General features: G+C 39.1%; 1 protein-coding gene and 1 long non-coding RNA gene across 4 annotated transcripts in view; one reads left to right on the forward strand and one right to left on the reverse strand.

Annotated features, from left to right (window-relative positions):
- Positions 1-1400: 1400 nt before the first annotated feature.
- On the forward strand, positions 1401-15667 carry NMUR2 (neuromedin U receptor 2). Of its 2 annotated transcripts, XM_042948621.1 has the most exons (4): positions 1401-2153; positions 8538-8622; positions 11036-11161; positions 14156-15667. In XM_042948621.1, the coding sequence occupies exons 1-4, from the start codon at positions 1437-1439 to the stop codon at positions 14425-14427; spliced, it is 1200 nt and encodes a 399-aa protein (XP_042804555.1). In that variant the 5' UTR covers positions 1401-1436; the 3' UTR covers positions 14428-15667. The 2 variants fall into 2 exon arrangements, with proteins under 2 accessions (XP_042804555.1, XP_042804557.1); XM_042948623.1 differs by lacking the exon at positions 11036-11161.
- LOC122225932 overlaps positions 3328-23183 on the reverse strand; it is a 186068-nt gene continuing 166212 nt past the window's right edge. For both annotated transcript variants that reach the window (XR_006205434.1, XR_006205435.1), the window contains one exon: positions 3328-3413. This is a non-coding gene — a long non-coding RNA (uncharacterized LOC122225932). The remainder of the gene's footprint in view (positions 3414-23183) is intronic.

The raw sequence follows: 23183 nt of genomic DNA on the forward strand, positions 1-23183 counted from the left end.
CCTCAGGACTTTTGCGCTCGCTATTACTTTTGCTGGGAATGCACTTCCCTTTGCTCTTTAAAAAATTTTTTTAATGTTTATTTATTTTTGAGAGAGACAGAGACAGAATGCGAGTGGGTTAGGGACAGAGAGAGAGAGGGAGACACAGAATCCAAAGCAGACTCCAGGCTCTGAGCTGTCAGCACAGAGCCCGACATGGGGCTCAAACTCACCAGCTGTGAGATCATGACCTGAGCTGAAGTCGGACGCTCAACCGACTGAGCCAACCAGGCACCTCACCCTTTGCTCTTTTATGACTGACTTCTCATCATTCAGACCTCAGCCCAAATGACATTTCCCGATGTAATTTTTCTTTGACCATCCTTAATAAAAGAACACCCCCAGCCTTATGTGTGTATGGTCCTATATCCTTCTTTCCCCTCACAACACAAGTTATTATCTGAAATTGTATTATTATTTGTTTGCTTGCATATTTTCAGAATTCCCTACAGTAAGAAAAGTTCCACATGACAAAGATCTTTGTTTTGCTTGTCTGCTGATGTTTCCACAGAGCCTAGAACATTGCCTGGTAACACAGTGAACCCTCAAGAAGTATTGGTTGAATAAAATAGAGTGAATAAATCTTCAATTTACAGATAAGGAAATGAGGCTGGGAGAGTCTGAGCAACAATCCCAATGCCTTTACATGATTTCTATGGGTGTGCCTGATTTTAAACCCCACTGCCTTTTAGTACAGCAAGCCACTGCCAAAAGAGACCGAAGTGAGAGACAGCCGGCAGAGCTAGATGTGGCACAAGGGTTTTTCCAGGCTTTGGATTCTATTGTGGATGCAAACAAACCAGAAAGGCACATTGATCATGTTTTCCCCAGAGAGCCCTGGATTTCCAACGGAACAAGAGAACTTGAGAAATCTATTGATCTCCCATTTTTGTCACGCTGTGCAGGTGACAAGGATCAATGGAAATTTGTACTCTCCTATCCATGACCCTGCAACTTTATTTTGTATTTCCATCCAGACGCCCACAGCTCTGCAAAACGCACGCTCAAAGTACCCACGGCTTATTTAAGTGAGAGTGTCACCCTCTGTGTTAGCTGTTTTCCCAGCTCCTTCCAATCCAGAGAAACGTCTCCCGCTCCTCTCCAGCTCCTGCTTCAAAGCCAGCCCTCCAACCCAGGGGTCCTCTGGCTGAGCGTCTGACACACACTCATTGGCCCACAGCCCGTGCAGGGGCGGGGCCTCTATCTCTTCCAAAGGGATCCGGGTCTGAGCAGCCCAGCGTTTCTGAACTACTCACGCTTCCCCAGCCTCTTCCCCCCCCCCCCCCCCCCCCCCCCCCGAGTGTGCTTTCCTGCCTGCTTTCTCTTTCTTTTCTGGCTCAGCCTGGGACAGAAGCCTCTATCAGAGGAGGCTCAGGTCTTGCAGTTTAAAACCAGTAATGGAAAAACACAAGAACGTTTCCTGGATCCACCAGCAGGAACTGGCAGATCCATCCCAGAAATACCTGAACAGCACCGAGGACTACCTGGCCTTCCTCTACGGGCCTCCACGCAGCCACTTCTTCTTCCCAGTGACTGCAGTGTATGCGCTGATTTTCGTCGTGGGACTCGTCGGCAATTTCCTGGTGTGCCTGGTGATTCTTCGGCACCAGGCTATGAAGACGCCCACCAACTACTACCTGTTCAGCTTGGCCGTCTCCGACCTCCTGGTCCTGCTCCTTGGGATGCCCCTGGAAGTCTACGAGATGTGGCGCAACTACCCCTTCCTGTTTGGGCTGGTGGGCTGCTACTTCAAGACGGCCCTCTTTGAGACGGTGTGCTTTGCCTCCGTCCTCAGCGTCACCACGGTCAGCGTGGAACGCTACGTGGCCGTCCTCTACCCGTTCCGGGCCAAACTGAGGAGCACCCGGCGGCGGGCTCTCAGGATCCTTGGCCTCGTCTGGGGCTTCTCTGCCCTCTCCTCTCTGCCCAACACCAGCGTTCACGGCATCAAGCTCCACTACTTCCCCAATGGGTCCTTGGTCCCGGGCTCCGCCACCTGTGCGGTCATCAAGCCCATATGGATCTACAATTTCGTCATCCAGGTTACCTCTTTCCTCTTCTACATCCTCCCCATGACTGTCATCAGTGTCCTCTACTACCTCATGGGGCTCAAAGTGAGTATCCGAGCTCGCTGGCTTAGGGTGGTATCTCTTCTTCTCTCATTGACTCAAAGTTCAGAGAAAAGAACTTAGACTTGGAGAAATCCAGAATTGGAAGGAAGCAGAGAGGAAAACAGAATGAGCTCAGAGGGCAAACAGAAGTTAAAGGACCGGCCCCAAATCAGGCAAATACTAACCACAACTATAAACCATTTCCTTCAACTCATCTATCATTATTCTTCCCTCTATGCCTGTGGCTTTCAAATCTAGGAGTTCCTAGAAATTTTACTATGGGTATCAAAGTGCAGGCCCTTCCCCCTGGGAAATCCTGATTCAGTAGGCCTGAGGGGGAGCCTCATTTTAAATAGCACAAAGTGGCTACCACAGGAGAAACTGTTCCACATCCTGTTGTCTCCTGTCCCCATCTACCGCCTGCATTGAAATTTTCCTCTGTACCAATTTGGTCTGTGTATAACATAAACTATCTCTATCTTCTACTCCAAGACAGATATATAGTTTTAAAGTGAGACTGTTCCTTATGGTTGCTTTGACCCTTTGGTTGAAATATCAGGTTAAAATGCAAAAAAAAAAAAATATATATATATATATATATATATATGTGTGTATATATATATATATATATATATATATATACATATGTATATGTATATATATACACATATATATGTATATGTGTGTGTATATATATATATATATATATATATATATATATATATGGCTTGAGTGGGACCAACTTGGATTTCTCTTGATCAGATGGAAACTGAGGGACAAAGAAGTGAACAGAGCACGTAAGATAGAGTAGAAGAAAGTGGAGATAAGTGACAGCCAGAATTAATAAAACACTATCACTTTGTTTCCAACATATCTTATAATTAGAGACGGTTCCTTTCCTATACTCATGGTGATATGATACTCATGAGTTGGGTTTTTTTTTCTAATCTAAATTAGCTGAGAGAAACTACTTTTGGTGAGGGTAGTAGTGAGTCTATATAATTCCTCTCCTGGTACATTCTGCATCCAAATTCATAGAGATGAAATCTAACTGTGACGGTTTTATGCCCATTTAAGGAGGCAGTTTGTGTTTTGTAAACAGTCTTAGGACTACTTAGATTCCCAGATCTGAAGCTCACATAAAATATGCTTTTAGCCAAGCCACACAACTCTCTCCTGGAGTTAGTTTTCACATTTATAAAATGAAAAGGTCACCTTAGATCATATCTAAGGCTCCCAATAGCTCTGGCAGTCTGTAATAACCTAAAAAAAAATGAGAAAGAAAAATCCATGAGCAGGAACAACGAGAATTAATAATGAAGGGAAAACAAAACATCACATTCACATCATATGTTTCAAGATGGCTCTGCCACCATGTATTCTGTGACAGTCAAGGTACTCCCATCTCAGTGCATCTTTGAGAAAGGTGAATATCAGAAATGACTGCCCCACAAGTGGTCCTTTTAAATACATGCTGTGCCTAAGATGAGTGGCAGAATCCAACTAAGAAGAACAAATTCTAAGTACCACAGATGTCCAGACACAGGAGTAAATTTAATCAGGCAGGGAGTTTTGTCATTCTCCTCTTAGAGGGATGGCTCCTCTATTCCCAGAGATACATGTCACCCCAGACTAGCTTTAGAATGTGTGTGTATCACTGGGGGAATGTGTGTGGATCACTGGGGGAAAAGGATTTCTGCATGATTCCACATATCATGAGCCCTGTGAGAAATCTCTACCCCAAACTTATCAATACCATCTCATCCAACACCAATCATTTATCTTGGGTTAATTTGGGAGAAGTATTTAACTTTGAGTAGGAAACACATATCCCTCACCCCAACCAATTACTTTGTGTTTCATTTTGTTTTGCTGTAATGAACTTAAGGCTACCTTGTATCAGGAGCTAAGTGACAGTTCAGATGACAGCTTAGAAACTATCTAGTTTGCTTTGTGTGTATAGTGAAACTTCGAGCATTCCTATTCTCAGGAAGGATGAGCTGTTACCCAGAGGACACCAGGGAAAGACTCTTGACTTAGAATATCACTTCTAGAGGAATTAAAGATCTGTAGATGGAGTTAGGAGAAATAGGCCCTAGACTACGGCGTTCGAGGCCTTTGCACAGGCTGTACCCTTTGCTGCATCATTGCCCAAAATGTGGCTACTGTTGACAATCACAATCCCTTTTGCTTTGCTAATTCTAACTCATATTTTAAATCCTACTTCACCCACACTTCCTCGGGAAAGCTCTCCCTGACTCTAGCTGTACCTCGTCCCTGTGTACATGGTCATGGTTCCTGGTGATTTCCCTTTGATGGAATCCCAGGACCAAGGAAGAAAGAGGGGAGCCATATGTGTGCTGCTGCATCATTCCAGGATACAAGTACCCACTGAGCTGCTCTCCAAGGCTCAAACCTGTTAGAGATGGAAAGTAGACAACCCCAAGGCAAGTTTCTTCCCATCTGGGAGGGAAGCTCTTTGGGTCTCTCACCTGGTACTTATACTCCTGCAGGCAACATTAACACTTGAATTGAAGAGGATATATTATGAATTGTAGCAGAATCCAGCCATGCCAAACAGAGTTGCACTATTTTTTTTTAATAAACAGATCTTGTTCAGATTGTGGAAATATTTACACAAAAGCTAGGAGTATATCTTGGTATTCTGGAGCTTAGTCTCCACAAACTATATAAATGTGGTGGAATGATTGTAATCATAGAAACAACTGGATCGGCATAATATATCAACGTGAATCCCCCACATGGCCCTCCCCTTCACCTTTTATCTCACACAGCTAAAGTGAGTGGAGAGGAAGGCCTCTGAACTTCCTGTAGAGTAACCACAATTTTTCACTCCTCTTTTTGTATCTTGACTTTTAGAAGTGCAGGGGTGGGGAGAATACTTAAGGGGTGAATAGCTACTTTGCTAAACATCTGAAGGGAAATAAAATAATTCAAACATACAGCAGTAGTTAATATTGGCCAGACAAATTGTGTGCATTCTATTCTACTATACCGCCTCCTTCAAATTCCACTGTAACAATGTATAAGATGCATAAATATTCAGTTTTCACTCTTCCCCCTAGTTGGTTAGTTGTATCTCTAAAACCTATGGAAGCTGAAAAGTAAGAAATTATTAATATAATTTTCTTTTCGTTGCAAACTACACTGTACAGGAAGCCTGTTCATAAAAGAACTGTATGAACTGTTTGCTTTATGTTTGATTTAAGGAAACTATTACTTTAAGTAGAGAAATTACCAATGAGAACTTTTAAACCCACCCAAAGAAGGGACTAATAGATCTCAATAGTTGTTCTTTGTTCTTAATTATGGACTGAAATCAAATTATGGAATGACTCTCTTGTAATAATGACAAAATTTAAAAAATGGTATGGGGGGTGCCTGGGTGACTCAGTCGGTTAGACGTCCGACTCTTGCTTTTGGTTCAGGTCATGATCTCATGGTTCGTGGGTTCAAGCCCCACATCAGGCTCCGTGCTGACAGTGCAGAGCCTACTTGGGACTCTATCTCTCTCCCTCTCTCTCTGCCGCTCCCCTGCCCTTGAGCTCTCACTCTTTCTCTCAAAAATAAATAAACTTTAAAAATAAGATTAAAATAGTAGGAAATAATTAGAACCTTTAGCAGATTTAAATGATGAGTTAGTAAGATGTGCAGTTTGATTTATTGCTCTTAAACAATAAGGTTTTTGTCTCAGTGCATCTGTTTGCTTCTTTGTCTCAACACAAGTACTGCTTATGGGTGACAGTTACCATGAGAGGGAGAATTTCTGGAAGGGACTCAGTAATCCACATGAGTGAGCCCACAGATATGAATAAATAACCCTGTTTCACCAAAATTCAGTTTTTATTATGTCTTTTGAGTAAACTGAGGACAATAACCAGAATGACAATATATAACTTATTGAATAGCATGTGCCAGGAACTGAGATGAGCACTATACCTGCATTATTTTGTTTTACTATTACATTAATAACATTATTGTCAGTTTCCTCCTGTCTATTCCTAATAACTGCACAATATTTTTCTTTCTTGTTTCCAAGTTCTAGATGACCTTGGAAGGGTTAAATCTCACAGACTCCTTAGTCCCTTACTTTGTAAAGACACGGGTGTACGTAGAGAGCACCAGTATATTCAGAGACCGATTGGTCAGGTTTGTTAATTATCCAAGTGATGCTTCAGGGCTGGTGTGGTCCTGAGAGCTACCTGACTTCTAGGAGCTAACATGTTTGTCAGAGAGACAGGATACTCCTTTGTTTAACTCTGTAGGCAACTTTTAATGGCCCTCTCTTCCAAGTCTTATTTAATTTAAAATTATTTTTTAATGTGTATTTATTTTTTGAGAGAGAGAGAGCGCAAGTGGGGCAGGGGCAGAGAGAGGGAGACATAGAATCCAAAGCAGGCTCCAGGCTCTTAGCTATCATCACAGAGTGCAATTCAGGGTTTGAACTCACAGATGGCAAGATCATGACCTGAGCCAAAGTCGGACGCTTAACTGACTGAGCCACCCAGGTGCCCCCAACTCTTATTTAATTTTAAATACCTTCTCTAAAGCATTCTATAAAAAAGCCATCCAGCTCAGGAAGGTCACTGATTCTTAGAGCAGTCTGTTCTACTGTTGCACATACCCACACCAAACTCTTTTTTATCTTGAACTGGAATACATTTTCTTATAATTCAACAATCTGATCCTAATCTACCCAAGACTATATAGAATAAGTTGAATGTTCCTTCCACCTGATGGCCCTGATAAGTGTGTCAGAACTTTCTACGTTGCTAATGAGGGAACCCCAACTCAATCTGGCAAAATATGAAGGGTAGTATAGACCTGAAAAATTAAGAAGTGGAGCTGGCTTCTGATGAAGCTTAATTCTGTAAAACACACAATATTCTCAAAGACCTAGCTTTATTTCTATTTCTTTGCTCTTCTGTCCATAATGTTGATTTCAACCTCAAAATACACACAACAGGTCATTCGTGGCTCCCAGCACTTTCCTTGTGGTGGAAAAAAAAATAGCTGTTATATTCCAGAATTCCATGCTGAGAACAAGAAGGGGTCCCAATAAGAGAGAAATAAAGCTTCAATTCCTAGAAGTACAAGCAAGAATCTGAAACCCCATTGATTCCAATCATCTAATCACTGTGACTGATGGAAAGGAGCTAAATTATTTAGGGTCTGAACCTGGAGCTGGAGATGGGATCATTGCCATCCAAATTAATGAATGCCTAGGAATGGAGAAAGCGTTAATTTCCTAAAGGAAAATCATGGTACCATTGGTAGGAAAAGAAGAGAATAAGTGCTAGAGAATCAAGCACAAACACATACTGTACTATCTTGTAGATACTTGATAGTAGTTTGTCATGAGTCCTTAAAGCTTTCTTTATGGTTTCTTTATAGTTGTATAACCCCACAAGCTAAAAATATGTAAGTTGAAAAGAAGAAAATTCCACAACTAGGTAAACGATGCAGATCTTCAGTGCTAAGGGAGTTGAGAGGAAGGAGAGGATAATGGGCTGCAGGGCCACCAGAGTCTTGTAGAAGTAGATGGGACTTGAACAGGGTGGGAAAAATTGCATGTACAGTGGTGTTAATATTTGACATTTTTAGAGACTTCAAGGATCACCACCTCTTGCAACAGGATGAGTATATTCCACATCTAAATTCAGAAACATGTGCAGTCTTATCAGTAACATTATTAACATAGAATTTCTCAGATTGCGCTTCTTAAGATATAGTAAGTATTCCACTGAAAAGGGTTGGGTGGGGGGAAATTGTTTAGTCAAAGAAGCACTATCTCCTTTGAGGTTGGGGTTGGAGATGTGGGGTGTGGAAGGTGGGGATGAGGGAAGGATGATACATGAACCCCCAGGAATATGTTCATAATGTCTATCAGCACCTTAAAGACACTGAGAAGACTCACAATAAAGACTATAAAATTTATGAAACAGAAACAATATCTGTTTTTGTTTTCTACTGACTACCTACCCTATAGCAGAGGGATTCCATTCTAAAAGATATCTGATTATTATTGAATGAATGAATGAATTGCCTACCTAACTTTTTTTTACTTTAGAATTTCACATTTTTTATAGAATACCCGTTAACATACTATATAACCAGGGTTTTACAGAATAGCGTATGATAAATGGTTGCATTGCAATGTGGCCACAACCCTCGATCCTGTTGATTTAGGTGACTTGGGGATCCAACTCCACCTCCAACTTATTGTTAAACATTTGACAAATTCTTACATTTCTTTGTGTCCCAGTTTTTTGTCTGCAAAATGAGTGTTAGAGCTACATTTCTCAGATCTTAACAGGAGGAAAAAAATGTTTACCTCCCTTAGCAACTTTTCCACTTCCCTTGCAGCTAAAGAAGGACCAACTGCTTGGGGCAGATGAAATGACTGCAAATATTCAAAGACCTGCCAGAAAATCAGTCACCAAGATGCTATGTGAGTCCTTCATTTTGTTTGGGGCTTGTTTGTTTGTGAAAGCAAAGGAGTTGCATTTGGTACTGAGAAAGCGTTGCTGGGGTCAGAATCAAAATTCTGAAACAAGATGTTGAGGTCTGGTCTTCCTTGGTTTTCTCAGCCTCCTAGAACCTTTCTGTTTTGTTTCTATTTCACTTTTTAACCCTCAAACAATGCCCTGAATTGTGTCATTGTAATACTCTCTGAGGTATTTGGCAAATCTCACTCTCTGAGATTTTGAGCATTTCTTTTCCTCTCTAAACTTAGCAGGTTATTTTTAACCTATTTTGTGTTATGAGTTGCTTTTTTAATTTTTTTTTAAATACAATGAAAGCTGTGAACTCTCCCCTCAGAAAATGTACAAATACACATACACAAACATTGTATAATCCTTTCCAGGGGATCACGAACCTGTTGACACCCATCCTTGGACTCCCTAGGATCTTTTAATTCCAGATTAAGAACATGTGGTCAAGAGTAACTGTAAGCAGTCATACCACCTATAACATCATATGATTTTATATAAAACAATACACTCTTTTGTATAGATAAGGTGTTTTTAAAAATCTGGGCACTGCTCTACACTCTCCCAAAAGAGTGCTATAAAAATATGTGGTCCTGGGGTGCCTGGGTGGCTCAGTTCAGTCAGTTAAGCATCGACTATTGGTTTCTGCTCAGGTCATGATCTCAGGGTTCGTGAGATCTGTCGTTGGGCTCAGGCTCTGTACTGACAGCTGGAGCCTGCTTGGGATTATCTGTCTCCCTTATTCTCTGCCCCTCCCGCACTCTCAAAAATAAATAAATATTAAGATATATATATAGTCCTGCACTAGCGTATGAGAAATATTAATGAGAAAGGAGGAAAGGAGATTTATAATAAACTTCCCAAGACAAAACCAAACATTTGAAAGAAACAAATCCTTCAGGCTAATCCTTCACTTACTCTATGTGGTGTTTATGAGCAAAAATCCTGTGAAGTCACTAAAGCCTGTCTTTTCAATTCTAGTAGTCATCATCTTAGAAATCGCTTAGCCCCTGTTGGCACCTGACTTTCCCTATTAAGAAATCTCGTGTCTTCATAATCTCTCTCTCCCCTTCCTCCTTGATCATAATCTGCTCTCGCAAAAAGATTTGAAGTGCATGCACATTAAAGTCACTGTGATAAAATATACAGTAAAGTATTTGCCTTTGGGGTTGGAGTGTTCCATGTTAACAGTAATTAAATTTTTAACTAAAGGGATTTGTAGGCAGTAGTGAGCAGATTAGGGACTTTTTCTGGTAGAAGGCCGGCGGGGGGGGGGTTGGTAAACTCAAAAAAAACCATTCAGATATTCTTGAAACTACACCACACAGGCATACCACACCATTTACCATGGAAACTTCAAATGCACTCACAAATTCAGAGAATTGTAAAATGATCACCCATGTACCCATCACCCAGCTTTAAATATTACCAACTCACAACTAATCTTGTTTCATCTATATTCCTATCTCCCCGCTAGTCCCTACAAGACTTTCCTGAGGGAAATCTCAAGCATCATGTCTTGGGAAATAAAAGTATTTTACAACTTCAGAAGAGAAAACAAAAAAGCATACATATTTATATTGGTGAAGATTAAATGCCCCAAAGAGAAAATATGGTAGCACTAATCTCTGTCTTAGGAGCTGAAAATTAAAAAAACAAAAACAAAAACAAAAACAAAAAACCCTGGGCAATAGTGTATTTCTGTGAGTCTGTAATTTTATAAAAACAAAAAGTAAAAACAAAAAAAAAATTGTGAGGCAATCTGTACCATAGAAAAGTTATAATAGACACATCTCCACCTCAATCAAAAGATGCTTGTAAAGCAATATAACACTCACGATTTTTCTTTCTTTACGTCCCTCCCACCCCTTACAGAATGACTGAATTCGCATAAGTTTCTAATTATTTCTAGAGTAAAAAGATAAATTCATACAACATTTATACTATATACTGTATCAATAGTTTGTTATTAATCTAGGACTTAAAAGAACACCAATTGCTTGAACCCAATCATTTTATTCATATAACCCATTTATGTGGTACCAACAACCTTCTTGCAACATATTTTCCACAATAGAATGTTTTCAGCTTTGAACAAAGTCAGTACTATTTTAAGCATTCTAAAGTAAACTCATATTGTACAAGAAATCTTATACAATCATATGGAAACTGACCCTAAATCCTATACAATTCACTCTCATGTGTAAATGTTCTATGTAGAGGTTCTTTAGGATCTAGATGGTCCATTACAATGATTAAAAAGATGGTGGAGGGGAAATGCTAGAAGGAATGGCTGGATTCAGAGTGGGCATTATATACCTATCCTTGCCTTGACTGTCCTTTGCTCTTTCATTCATCATCCTTTTCCAGTTGTCTTGGTCTTAGTGTTTGCTATCTGTTGGGCCCCATTCCACATTGATCGGCTCTTCTTCAGCTTTGTGGAGGAGTGGACTGAATCCCTGGCTGCTGTGTTCAATCTCATCCATGTGGTGTCAGGTAAAATTTTGGCTGGTTTGGTTATATCACAAGTATCTACTTTTTAATCTCACTTAGGTTCTATTTATATATACTAATTATTATGCGGACCCCACCATACAATAAAGAACACATTTGATTTTTTATTCATGTATTGATTAGGCATGTTACTTATCCAAAAGAAATATACCAAATCACTATTGTAGAGCCTACTTTATTGAAGACCTCAACTCTAAGCCTGGTGATTACAGCAGGAAAATGGTCTAAGAAGTGATTCCTTTGTTTTGCATCCAAAGACCACATAACTGAATTGGTTTTTATTAAATGTCGATGTCCCTAAAATCTCATATTGTCTTCAGCAAGTATTAAATCCTCATGAAAACTAACCAAAGGGCATTCATGAGGCATCAGGATCTGTTTTTAGGCTACTTTAATGTTGCTTGTTAAGGATACCATGGAATAGGGTGGAAATAGCAATGGAAAGATCATTAAGTCAGAGGACCTGGATTTCCATCTCATTTCCATTATTAATATCCTGTGTGATCTGAAGAATGTGGATTCCTTCATGCCATAGTTTCCTCAACTGGAAAATGGCAATAATGCCTGCCCTATACAAACCATGGGCTGTTGGTAAGAAGTAAATGAAATAATAGCTATTAAAGAGCCTTTTAAGCTGCACAATGCTATATATCTTTCTATAGTCATCACAAAAGCTTAGTAAGTAGATATTATCATCACCTTTTACAGCTGAAAGAACAGTTCCACAAGAAAGAAATGACTTGCCCAAAGTCACTTGGTTGGCAAATAGTAAAAACAGTGTTCCAGCCCAAGTTGCCCAACTTCAAGTTTAAGATTCTTTCTCCCAAAATGGAGCAGAGAATGGTCACCTGTATCCCTCTTTCTCAGCAAAGGTGACTGTTAGACTTACGTGCAGACCACATTGTCCCTCTACCTTGGCTAGTCACTGGCTGCTTCTATGGGCACATTAGATCATCAAAGACCTCACCAGAAAAAACAGATAAAAGCAACTTGTGCACATTAAGTTGCAGGTGTGCATAAAGCAAAAACAACAGTGTTCCTAGGTATATTGAGTGCCATGTATGTTATCTATATTCAATCATCCTTTCTTTTGTACTCAGGAAGCCTTGTGTTATGGTTTATACCTTGACATTAGTATATTCCTCCATGTTAAATTAATTACTAATTCTGGGTGAAATCTCAAAAATATTTATAGCTCTTAGCTTATCTTTGTGGTTAAGCTGCGAAAAAAGAAAGTGATTAAATACATTGAAAAACACTACAAGATCACATGAGACAACTGGTTGACTCTATATCTCCAGATGCATCAAGACAACCATTTTAAGATTTTCAAATTACAACATTTATATTAATATTTTCCAGTTAAAAATCATCTCTCTTCCTCCACATTGCCAACCAGATGAAGTCTAAACCTTCTAAATGCTACAAAAAAGTGCCCCCAACTTGCCTTTTGATCCTCAAGTTATGTATTTCCATTCATAAATCATATACTTGTCAAACTGGTTAATTAGAGGGTTGTGCGTGTCTGCATTATTCCTGCACAATATAACCATTCCTGCCTCTGCACATTTAGCTTCTACCTGAAGTACTCTCTTATGTCTTCCCCAGTTATCTCCTGCTCACTTCAGGGTAGGCAACATTTAAGCACCCCATTAAATCCTTCATGACCATCATGGTCCTTGTGTTTATGCCATTATGTGAATTTCCATAGGATGACTGTCAGTCATATATATATATGTATATCATATATATATCATATATATATATATCATATTTATATCTATGATATATATATAAACAGATATAGTTTGGTTGAGTTCTTTTGTTTACTGTTGAAGTTAGGCATAGGTCTTGCCTCTGTAATACTATTCCATGTCCTTGGAGACCAAAGTCTAAATCCACTGCCTACCAATGTGCCTCAAAGTTTCTGGCAGAGAATAAGGATTCAATCATATTTACTTATTGAATGAATTAACAGCCCATAGCAATATTCTCCTCCTATATTCCTCCCTGCCCAGTTCTGTGCATAGGGTGTATGGCACTCTGTGTGTCCTGAACTATAAAAATGAGGACAACAACGAACATGTTAATGACAGTACCTATCACTTTTTTTACATTCTTAGCCATTCTCAATCCCTCTGTGGATAGCGTCTCAACTTTATCCTCACAGTAATTCAGGGAGGTGGGTTAGAGTGGTATTACTATTCCCATTTTACAGAGAAAAGAATGGAAGTACCACTTCCGTCTAAAGTCACAGAATGAGCAAGGCTAAGTAAGATCCGAAACAAAGTTCTCTGATTCTCAACCTTAAGCTCATCTTGGGTCTTGGGGAATAAAATAGACATAGAAATAAAAGAAACATGTGCGCCAAACAGGAAAGTGTCAGTGTGCAAGGCATTTGGTGGAGAAAAATAAATGGAAAAATACAATTAATAAAGTTCAAAGTAAGGTGGGAGGAGCCATCAAGGGAAAAGACTAGGTAGGAAAAGTGCATTGGGGAATATTTCTTTGAAGAGATAGTTAGCATTATAAGATATCTCAGCAGGGACTACGACTTAACTGATTTACCATTCCTCCATTACTTGCAGTTTCAAATTATAGATTTAAGCAAAGCTCCAATGAGATAAAAACATCTCTCTTTCCTCTGATACTTAAGCATCTCTCTCGTTAATGCTATCAGAGCATGTTCTTTAATTAAACAAGTGGGGATCAAAGGAATTTGCCAAGCATCTCAGAGAGATCCCATGCCGGCCTAAATTTTTCCAAGACTCTTTAATCTTTCTGTGTTTGATTCCTAAACACACAGGTGGCAGATCTGTTCAGAGCATTTTGTATTCTCAATTAGAGTCTTGTATATGTTATTACTTCCAAAAGAGGCAATCACAGGTATTCTAGGCCTTTGTTAAATAGTTATGCTTCATTCTACCATGCCTCTCACTCCTCAACATGTCTCTTTTTTAATCTCCTGTGTTCCAGGTGTCTTCTTCTACCTGAGCTCAGCCGTCAACCCCATTATCTATAACCTACTCTCGCGCCGCTTCAGGGCAGCATTCTGGAATGTGATCTCTCCCTGCAAACAGGGGCACTCTCGGCACCACCAACAGGGGCCACCTGCCCAGCGGAACATCTTCCTGACAGAATGCCACCTTGTGGAGCTGACTGAAGATGCAGGTCCCCAGTTCTCTTGTCAGTTAACCGTCAGCAGCTCGCACCCCCCTACAGCCCTCTGTAGTGGACAGGCACCATGAAAGGGACACTCAAAGAGTTGACATTCCTTTATGCCACCATACTACAGGAAGGGACACCCTGTAAAATTTATGCCTTCTTACATGAAAGTAGGGAGGTAAAATGAGTCTTACAACTTATATACTCACTTCTAATTGTGTGTGTGTGTGTGTGTGTGTGTGTATTTAAACAAATTGCTACCAAATCTGTATCTAAAACCCAGAACCTTCTGAGTTTTATCTTCCTTTCCACCATCCTAACTGCCTCATGCTCCTTCACTAGTTCATGGAAAGAAAAAAAAATCATGACCAGTAAAGAATGACACCTATACTTTGAGTGATTTTCACTTTTGGAAACAGTTTGTCCTGAGTCATCCATACTCTGAGTCAGGCTCTAACTCTCACAACCAATGGCCCCTGTGAGATATAAAAGGAAGACATGTAGATGGTATGTTACTTTATATGACTCAAGGGAACCATACCAGTGTTCTTCCACAGCAAACTTTTTATCCTACTGCCTCATATTTGGCCTTTTTAATGTGATACATTAGAATTTTGAAGCCTCTTACTTGAAGAATCCTCCTGATAATATGGGGATGCTCCTTAGAGCTATTTATTCCCACTTTCCTAATCCGCACATCATTCTCAGTCATTCCTCACCAGGAATCAGATCAGATATAAGTTCTACTTAGAAAAGAATGGGAAGACGGAGAAGGCCATGGTGGAGCGTCAAAAGAGACATAAACTATACCAAACACAGGCTTAGTTGTTTTCATAGTTTTGTCTAGACATGGATTTCTGAAGTCTTACTCCATACATAGAGGTATGGTCTACTATAGGGAAAAAAAACAATCATATAGTAACTACTAGTCTCAATCCTATGACTTTCACTTACTAAATCCTTCATTACCTCTATAACACTCTTTGCACATATAAGAAAAATCAACTTTCCAGACTCCTCTTCTATTATATAATCACATGTAATATATATTCTATTCAAAATACAATACTTGCTTTTCTTATGAAAATATGCCCTGGTTATTCCGGCTGCACATATTCGCTTATAAAATTCCCTCTTTGTCTCTAGTTTCCATCTGTTGCTGTCCTACCCATCCTTCAATGCCCATCTCAGTGTGTCACCTCCATAAAACCCTGCTTGATGTATTCAAATAGATGTGGTATCTGACTTGTCAATCTCTCTCTTAAGCTTTTTCCTCTTTCTGCCTCGTATTTCAGGGATGTATATCCTTGTTTTGTCAGAATGTAAATTTTTCAAAAGCATGAAGTATCTTGTGTTCATTTTTGCTGTTGCTGGGATCCTGGTAGTATATCTGTCACAATGGTAGAGGTTCAATAAATATGTGGTGAGTTAGTTGAACTCACATTCCAGTGTGCTGAGCCAAAGAACAGCTCCAGATGAAACCCCATTAAGAGCCAAAGACAAAAATTCTGTTTCTCACCAGATATCTTTCAGTTCACTATTTAACCAGTTGTGATTATAACAGCATGCCTTGCTGTGCCCACAGTGCCAGAAGGTTCTTCCCAACCCCAGATTCTTACTGGCGCTGAAACATACAAGTTCCAGCTTTTAGTCTCTGAATTTTCCCTAAATTGAATGAACCATCCTACTGATAAACCATCCTGTTATTGGTCTCTGACATCATTATTTCCTAACTGAACAATCATCTTCAAAGTGATTCAATATATATTTTTAAAAATCTCTTTGCTAATTAACAGCCAACTTTAATGAATCAGAATTCTCCAGTGATGGTTTATGTTGGTGAGCAGAATCCTCGGGTCATTTGGGGATTAAGTTGAAAAGACTCAGCAGAACAAAACTCCAGAAATGGAGGAGAAATGAATTTCCTTCTCATCTTTTAGAGACCTTCTCAAATGAAGATCTAGTAAAGTCATCATCTTTAACATCAACTCCCAGTGACCAGGACTAAATATGCTGCTGGTGTAGGTAGATGGGTAGAAAAAGAAACAACACTAAAATTGAAGCTAGTAATTTTGTTGCTTGATTACAGCTTTGATCTCTTTTTTGTTTTCAGGAGCAATAGGTTTAATTAAGCCTAGCATTAAATGGGGGGTGGGGGGAAGTGTTGAGATTTTGTTCATATATATATACATGCACACATGCATCCATATACATAAAGGAAATTTATATTTCAAAACAAAAATTCAAATGTCGCAAGTCTTAGAGTTAGCTCATATAATGGTTCACACACAGTTAGTAGAACAAAGGGAAAAACTAAAGCCAAATTGTTCAATGCTACTCAATAGTTGACTTCATCATCTCCTTGTGAATTCCTCGTGATCTCTGCATTTTGAAATAATGAAAGAGGCCACACAGCAAACATGATTAATAAAATGCTGGTAATTATACTCTTTTGTAATTCAGCAGTGACTTTTGAGCTCTCTAGTAATTCATAAACTTAGTGAACTAAAGTAATGACCTTCAGAACGTTGCTTGCCAAATTGTCTAGCCCATAAAGACCCATGAACAAGTGTCAGAAGTCCAAGAAGCCTCTGAAATTGTATTCATAATTCTTAGTGTGTACTTTTTTTTTTTGTGGAGAAGGTTTATAGCTTTGGTTAGCTCCTCAAAGTAGTCTATGACTTAAATTATTAGAATTAAGGCACCCTTAATGGTCTCACTTAGTGGATGAGTTATAGTTGAATGAAGGCATTGCAGGAGAATTTAAAAGTATCACTATTCCAACATAAGAATCCAGTGTCTATAAGTATTAACTGTTCAGTGATGTGGTACTGGCTGGTACTGGCTCAGACTGTCTTGCAAAAGTTTATTATTATATATTTAGGAATTTTGGGAACTTGGTATTATATGATTGGTAGCTTGAAATCGGCCACAGTGGGAATATTTACACCACAGACATTGGCAAACACTTTACATTGGAGCTATTTTCCCCCCAGAGAGCCATCTTATCAGCACATCACTAACCACTGATATGCTGGCAATCTGCCACCTTGCTGTATGACACATGGTTTGTTTATAGACTAGATGGCCAATAACAAACACCATTATAATTACAGACCACTTAAATTTGTGGTTAGCTCACTGAAAAAAAAAAAAGTCAATGAACCAGAATTTGACCCAGAGGTATGGGATAAAATAAGCTAAAGCATGCTAATTATGACATGAAAGCCTCATCAGCATTTTATAATTAACCCAGAATGGAAGAATTATCCTTGGATTCTGTCCATTAATATCAGTGCAGAAAATAGTAACAGTTCTACATGTTATCTTCCCTATACATCTGTTTTTAACAATCCTACAAGATTCATTGTAAAAAGATGCAGGATTCCACATTCTCTCTACTTGGCTGGAGATCTCATTTCTTTAATATGTAGAAGTATACTATACAAACATTGTAAGAAAGCTTGAGGTTGTATTAGCTTATGCAAGCCAAGCAAATCGAAACAATCTATCTCTTCCCTTTTTTTTATCCCTTCTAAATCATTAAATTACAGTTGAACTCTACATTAGACATATGCATATGCTGTACTTTGGAAACATTTTCTAGGTAATGTCAATGTTTGGGAGTTTTAACTAATCTATACATAGAAATTGTTTCATATACCTAAATGATGCCATTGCCAGTGAAATATACACAGGGTGAAAAATATATACTTTGCATTTAGTAGGCAGGATGGTTAGATTGAGCTGGCAAACAAAACACTATTTAAAAAGAAAATTAATTCATTATTTTTAAAAAAAAAAAAAAAACATATGTTAAGAAGCCAACATTAACGCATAGGTAAGAATGATTTGTGACTACTAGATATTTTGAAAATAGGTCTTAACCAGCCTTTGGTAAGGATTATTTATTTGAATATTATACCAACAGAAGGAATATCTTGTTCTAATTCCATGCTTCCTTTTTTAAATGTTAAAAATTTTGATATTGATCCTAACTTTATTACCAATTCTTTAAGTAGAACTGTGAGTTTTAGAAACTGTTAGTTTTACCTCAATAACACTCATGTACACGATTATCTCATTAAGTTCCCACAGCTTCACTAAGAGGGTGTTGTCATCTCCCTGCTTACAGTTGACAAAATAAGACTTGTCCTCCCTTACACTTGGGAAAAGAGACAAGCAAGCACAAAGTCTGAGTGAGTCGCACAACAGTATTTATATCTTACTCAACTGTCTGCAGCCTAGCTGGGGTGACTCTACTCCACCCAAGCTGGGGCATTCACAAGGAACACAATGGCCACCCACTGCATGCGCTCCCATGCTAAGCAAGTCACATGGCCAATCTCAGAGTTGGGGGCCTGGAAGTATACTCCACTCACCATGAGACCACGGCCTGACCAAGGATGAGGTGTATAATACCACCAGAAGTAGTGAAGCGTTGAGACTGAAGAATGCATCTAGTGAATGGTGCAGCGAGTTTGAACCCACAACTATCTGACTTCAAAGTCTGAGCCTCCCCCATTTTACTACATGGATTCTACATGGGACTCTATTTCACTGCCATCACTAAAAAAGCCTTTCAGTTTAATGCCATCCCCAAATATTACCTCTTCACTTATTTCCCACTAAATCATTAACAAAGATTGGAGAGCAAACACAGCAGTCAAGAGCATGGACCCTAGAGCCAGATGTCTGGGTTCAAATCCTGGCTTTAACATCATTAACTGCGTGACCTTGGACAGGTTACCTAATCTCTCCACAGTTCAGTTTTGCCATCTATAAAATAGACATGCTGACAGTATCTATCTATATCACTGTGGTTACATGAAGATTAAATAAGTCAACATATGATTTGTAACATTCCAGGACAGTGCTGGACACCTAGGAAGTGCTATAAGTGTTTGTGAGAAAATGATCCATAGAAATGAAGGCATTTATTGCTTCATGAAGATATATTTTTTGATGTCATTTCACTTTGTTTACAATTTTTAGAGAATGTTACTCTCACTGGCAGCATTCAAATGTAAGATTTAAATGAGCTCTATATCAGGAAATGTGTCAGGTGTTTTTTGTAGTCGTTTCCACCAGATAAACAAACTGCCCAAGATTCTACCACCAACTGCTAGGATTTCATTAATAATGAAGGCACAAATATGCATTAAAGATTGTTTCTTTGTTACATGAAAGATTAATCAATATTATGATAGAGCAGTCAGCAAAACCACAAGGCTCCCAGGCTGCTAAGGATGACCAAGCATATTAATTGTTTTAAAAGGCCTCTGGCATGTCTTCATCTGTGGAATTAAATGTCTTCTTTTTGACTCTCAGAATTAGAAGACTTAGGAGGCTAAGGATCCTAGTAATGTGGTCATTCTAGCATAGACACGAAGCTCAGAGAGGAATGAAAAGAAGATAAGCCTCAGGGGTACTCACCATTACACTATCTCCAACACATGTAGAAATGAATGTTTAGCTGTATTATGTGTCTGAACCTCAATATCAGATTGGGATCATATATGGCTATTTACTAATCACTTAGACAAAGCACACAGTGGGTCATGTGCTTGACATTTTTATCAAGTAAAGCTTGGAACAATCCCCATTGGACAAACGAGATAATTGAGTCTTAAAGAGGTAACTGAGTTGCCATTTATACAAAGAAGTGAGAGGACTAGTGGTCAAGGCAGGAAGTCTGACCTGGAACTGTTCTTAGTTGCTCTACATGCTATATTTTATCCACTTTCCCTTTCCAGTAAATGCTAAATATACACCAAGTGGCAGACATTGATCTAGACCTAAAAACACAATGAATAACAAGTACACCCTTATTCTCAATCTGTTGAATCTATGGGGATTCAAATTTACCCACTAAAAGAAAATTTATATTCATTCTTTCATTATCTATTCTTTTTTTTTTTAACGTTTTATTTATTTTTGAGACAGGGAGAGACAGAGCATGAACAGGGGAGGGTCAGAGAGAGGGAGACACAGAATCTGGAACAGGCTCCAGGCTCTGAGCTGTCAGCACAGAGCCCGACGCGGGGCTCGAACTCACAGACCGCGAGATCATGACCTGAGCCGGAGTCGGCCGCTTAACCGACTGAGCCACCCAGGTGCCCCTCATTATCTTCTTAACCCTGGCCCTAACCAAATGGAGACGTGCAGCCTATTTTGAATGCCTATGTAACTTAGAAAATTTATAGATAACTAGAACATGAAGGAGACTTCAAGATCATCTAGCCCAATGTGCCTTTCAACTATCAACATTTATTGAGACTTTTCCAGCTACTGTGCTAAGAACTTTACATTTATCATCTTATTTAACCTTCCCAAGAACTTCACAAGAAATGGGCACTATTATAATCCCCATTCCATAGAAGAAAAATACATTGAAACAGAGAAGTTAAATAACTTGCCCAAGGTCACACAGCTAATAAATGTTGAAATGAGGTTTAATTCCATTCTAAATTTAGACCTCCAACTCTTAGCTACAAATCTATACCACCAATCTAAAGAAAAAAAAAAAAAAGACAAGTGACTAGTCCAAGATAAAACAGTGAGTGGCAGGGTTGATATTTGGACTGATTTCTCCTGACTCCAATTTCAGTTCACGTATCTCACTACTTTTGAATGAATGAGGAGAATCTATAATCTGGATAATTCAGAAAACAAAGCATAATCTTTAAAAATAGCATAATTCTTACATACATAATATTAGTCTTTGTGTCTCACTAAAGAAGATTTTATCAATAGGTTTATATCTACTTGATTAGCTATAAAATTACCTTGTACTCCCTACATATGGACCGATTTTTGACAGAAAGGCATAGCTTTAAGACATGCCTAGATAACTGTTACATGGTTCATGCTGAGTAGAAAAAAAAAATTAAAATCACACGTTGACATGAATTGAAGAAATATCTAAGAATCTAGTCTTAATCTGCCCCCTGTAATTTTTATCTACTGGATCTTTCATTGCAGTGTAGTGTAAAATAAAACAAAAATTGCATTAGGAACTTGTTAAAAATGGTGAGGAAGACTCTATGTAAGACAACTGTAATAAGGGATAGACTACTGCAATAGGGGAGAGAGACTGAACTCAACTCAAACACAACAGAACCCAGTGGGGATTTATGGCCTATGGTCAGGGTGAGGGAGTGGATGCAAAATTACTAAGAGGGAACTTGGTTAAGTATCAAGGGCGGGGGAGGGGAAGCAGAACTTCTTTAGATAAAGGGTAGAATTAAAGAACTTGATCGGATGTCAATGGGAAGAAGGATGCTCCATAAACTGGCTTAGCAGGATCCACTGCTAAGCCAAGAAGTGGGCTTTGGACTCAGAGTCCCAAAGATGGGGACCAAGAAGAGACTTTATCAAAAAGAAGGCTCAAAGGAGCCTGACTAAAGTTTGGTCAAGGAGAGATTCCTTGTCTACAGTGCCTAGGAGTTGAGAATGGCAATAGGAGGAACCTGTGGCAAAAAGAGAGACTTTCCAAGTGTTACATAGTGCTGAGGCCTGGAATATGATTCTTAGAAAAGTTATGACTTTTCTTAACTTCTCCTATCCATCCTCTTTTCAACTATTTTCTTTTCAACTATTTTCCCCAGAAGTCTTCCTGTGACCATCTTTTCTTTTATTATAAATTCCCTCAGGGCTTGCATTAGTCAGGATTCTCTAGAGAAATAGAGCCAGTAAGATGGACACACACACACACACACACACACACACACACACACACTTAACAGAAGAAATTGGCTCATGTTATTATAAAAACTGAGAAGACTAAGAATCTGTGGTAACCAACCTGGAGACCCAAGAGAGCTAGTAGTATAGTTCCAGTCTGAGTCTGAAGGCCTGAGAACCAGTAGGGACAAGCCAATGGCATAATTTCCAGTCCAAGGATGGAAGACCAGTGGTCCAGTGCAATCAAGCAGGCAAACTTCCCTCTTACTCAACGTTTTTGGTCTATTCGGGTCTTCAATTGATTGGATGAGACCAACCCACATCAGAGAGGGCAATCTTCTTTACTCAGTCTGCTCATTCAGATGGATCCAAATGTTAATCTCATCCAAGAAACACCCTCATGGATACACCCAGAATAATGTTTGACCAAATGTTTGGGCACTGCATGACCCAGTCAAGTTGACATGTAAAATTAACCATCACAGGACTCATGAGTACTTTCACACAATCACTTCTGTGGCTCCTGGAAATTATTCTCTAGTAATTTTTTCTGTAGGATAAGTATGATTCATGCGTAGCATGAATAGGGTCCTACCCCTGCCCCCTACCCACCCTTTTATAGTCACCAGAAACACCTTATCTCTAGGTCTTAAATTTCTACCTCAAAAGATCACTTCTCTTTTAAATTACAAATTCTTGTAAGCTATTAACATCTGTATATTTATTAATTTATATATTTTTTTCCTCAAGGGAAAAATCAAGATATTACAGAAAAGCAAATAATTTTTGTATGTTAGCTTTGCTTAGATCTGTGGTCCTCCAAGTCAGAGACATTTTTTATTGTCACAAAGAGAGGAGCTATTCGTGACATCTAGTGAGTAGAGGCCGGGGGTGATTTTCAACATCCTCGAATGTCCAAGACAGCAGACCCAAAATGTCAATAGTGCTGAGACTGAGGAACTCTTATCTAAAGGAAAAAGAGTTGGACCCCCTTAGCACAGAACTTGATCATTTGTTGGGAAAGAATGTCCAAGCTACAAAGGAGAGTAAAGAGTATAATCCAACTGCCTCTTTTTGTTGACAAGAAAACTACAATTCAGGATTTAAATGCCTGAGGTGTTGCAGCTGGTCAACACAGAGGAAGGACTAGAAT

The sequence above is a fragment of the Panthera leo genome, chromosome A1 (genome assembly GCF_018350215.1).
Source record: "Panthera leo isolate Ple1 chromosome A1, P.leo_Ple1_pat1.1, whole genome shotgun sequence".
Classification (NCBI taxonomy): domain Eukaryota; kingdom Metazoa; phylum Chordata; class Mammalia; order Carnivora; family Felidae; genus Panthera; species Panthera leo.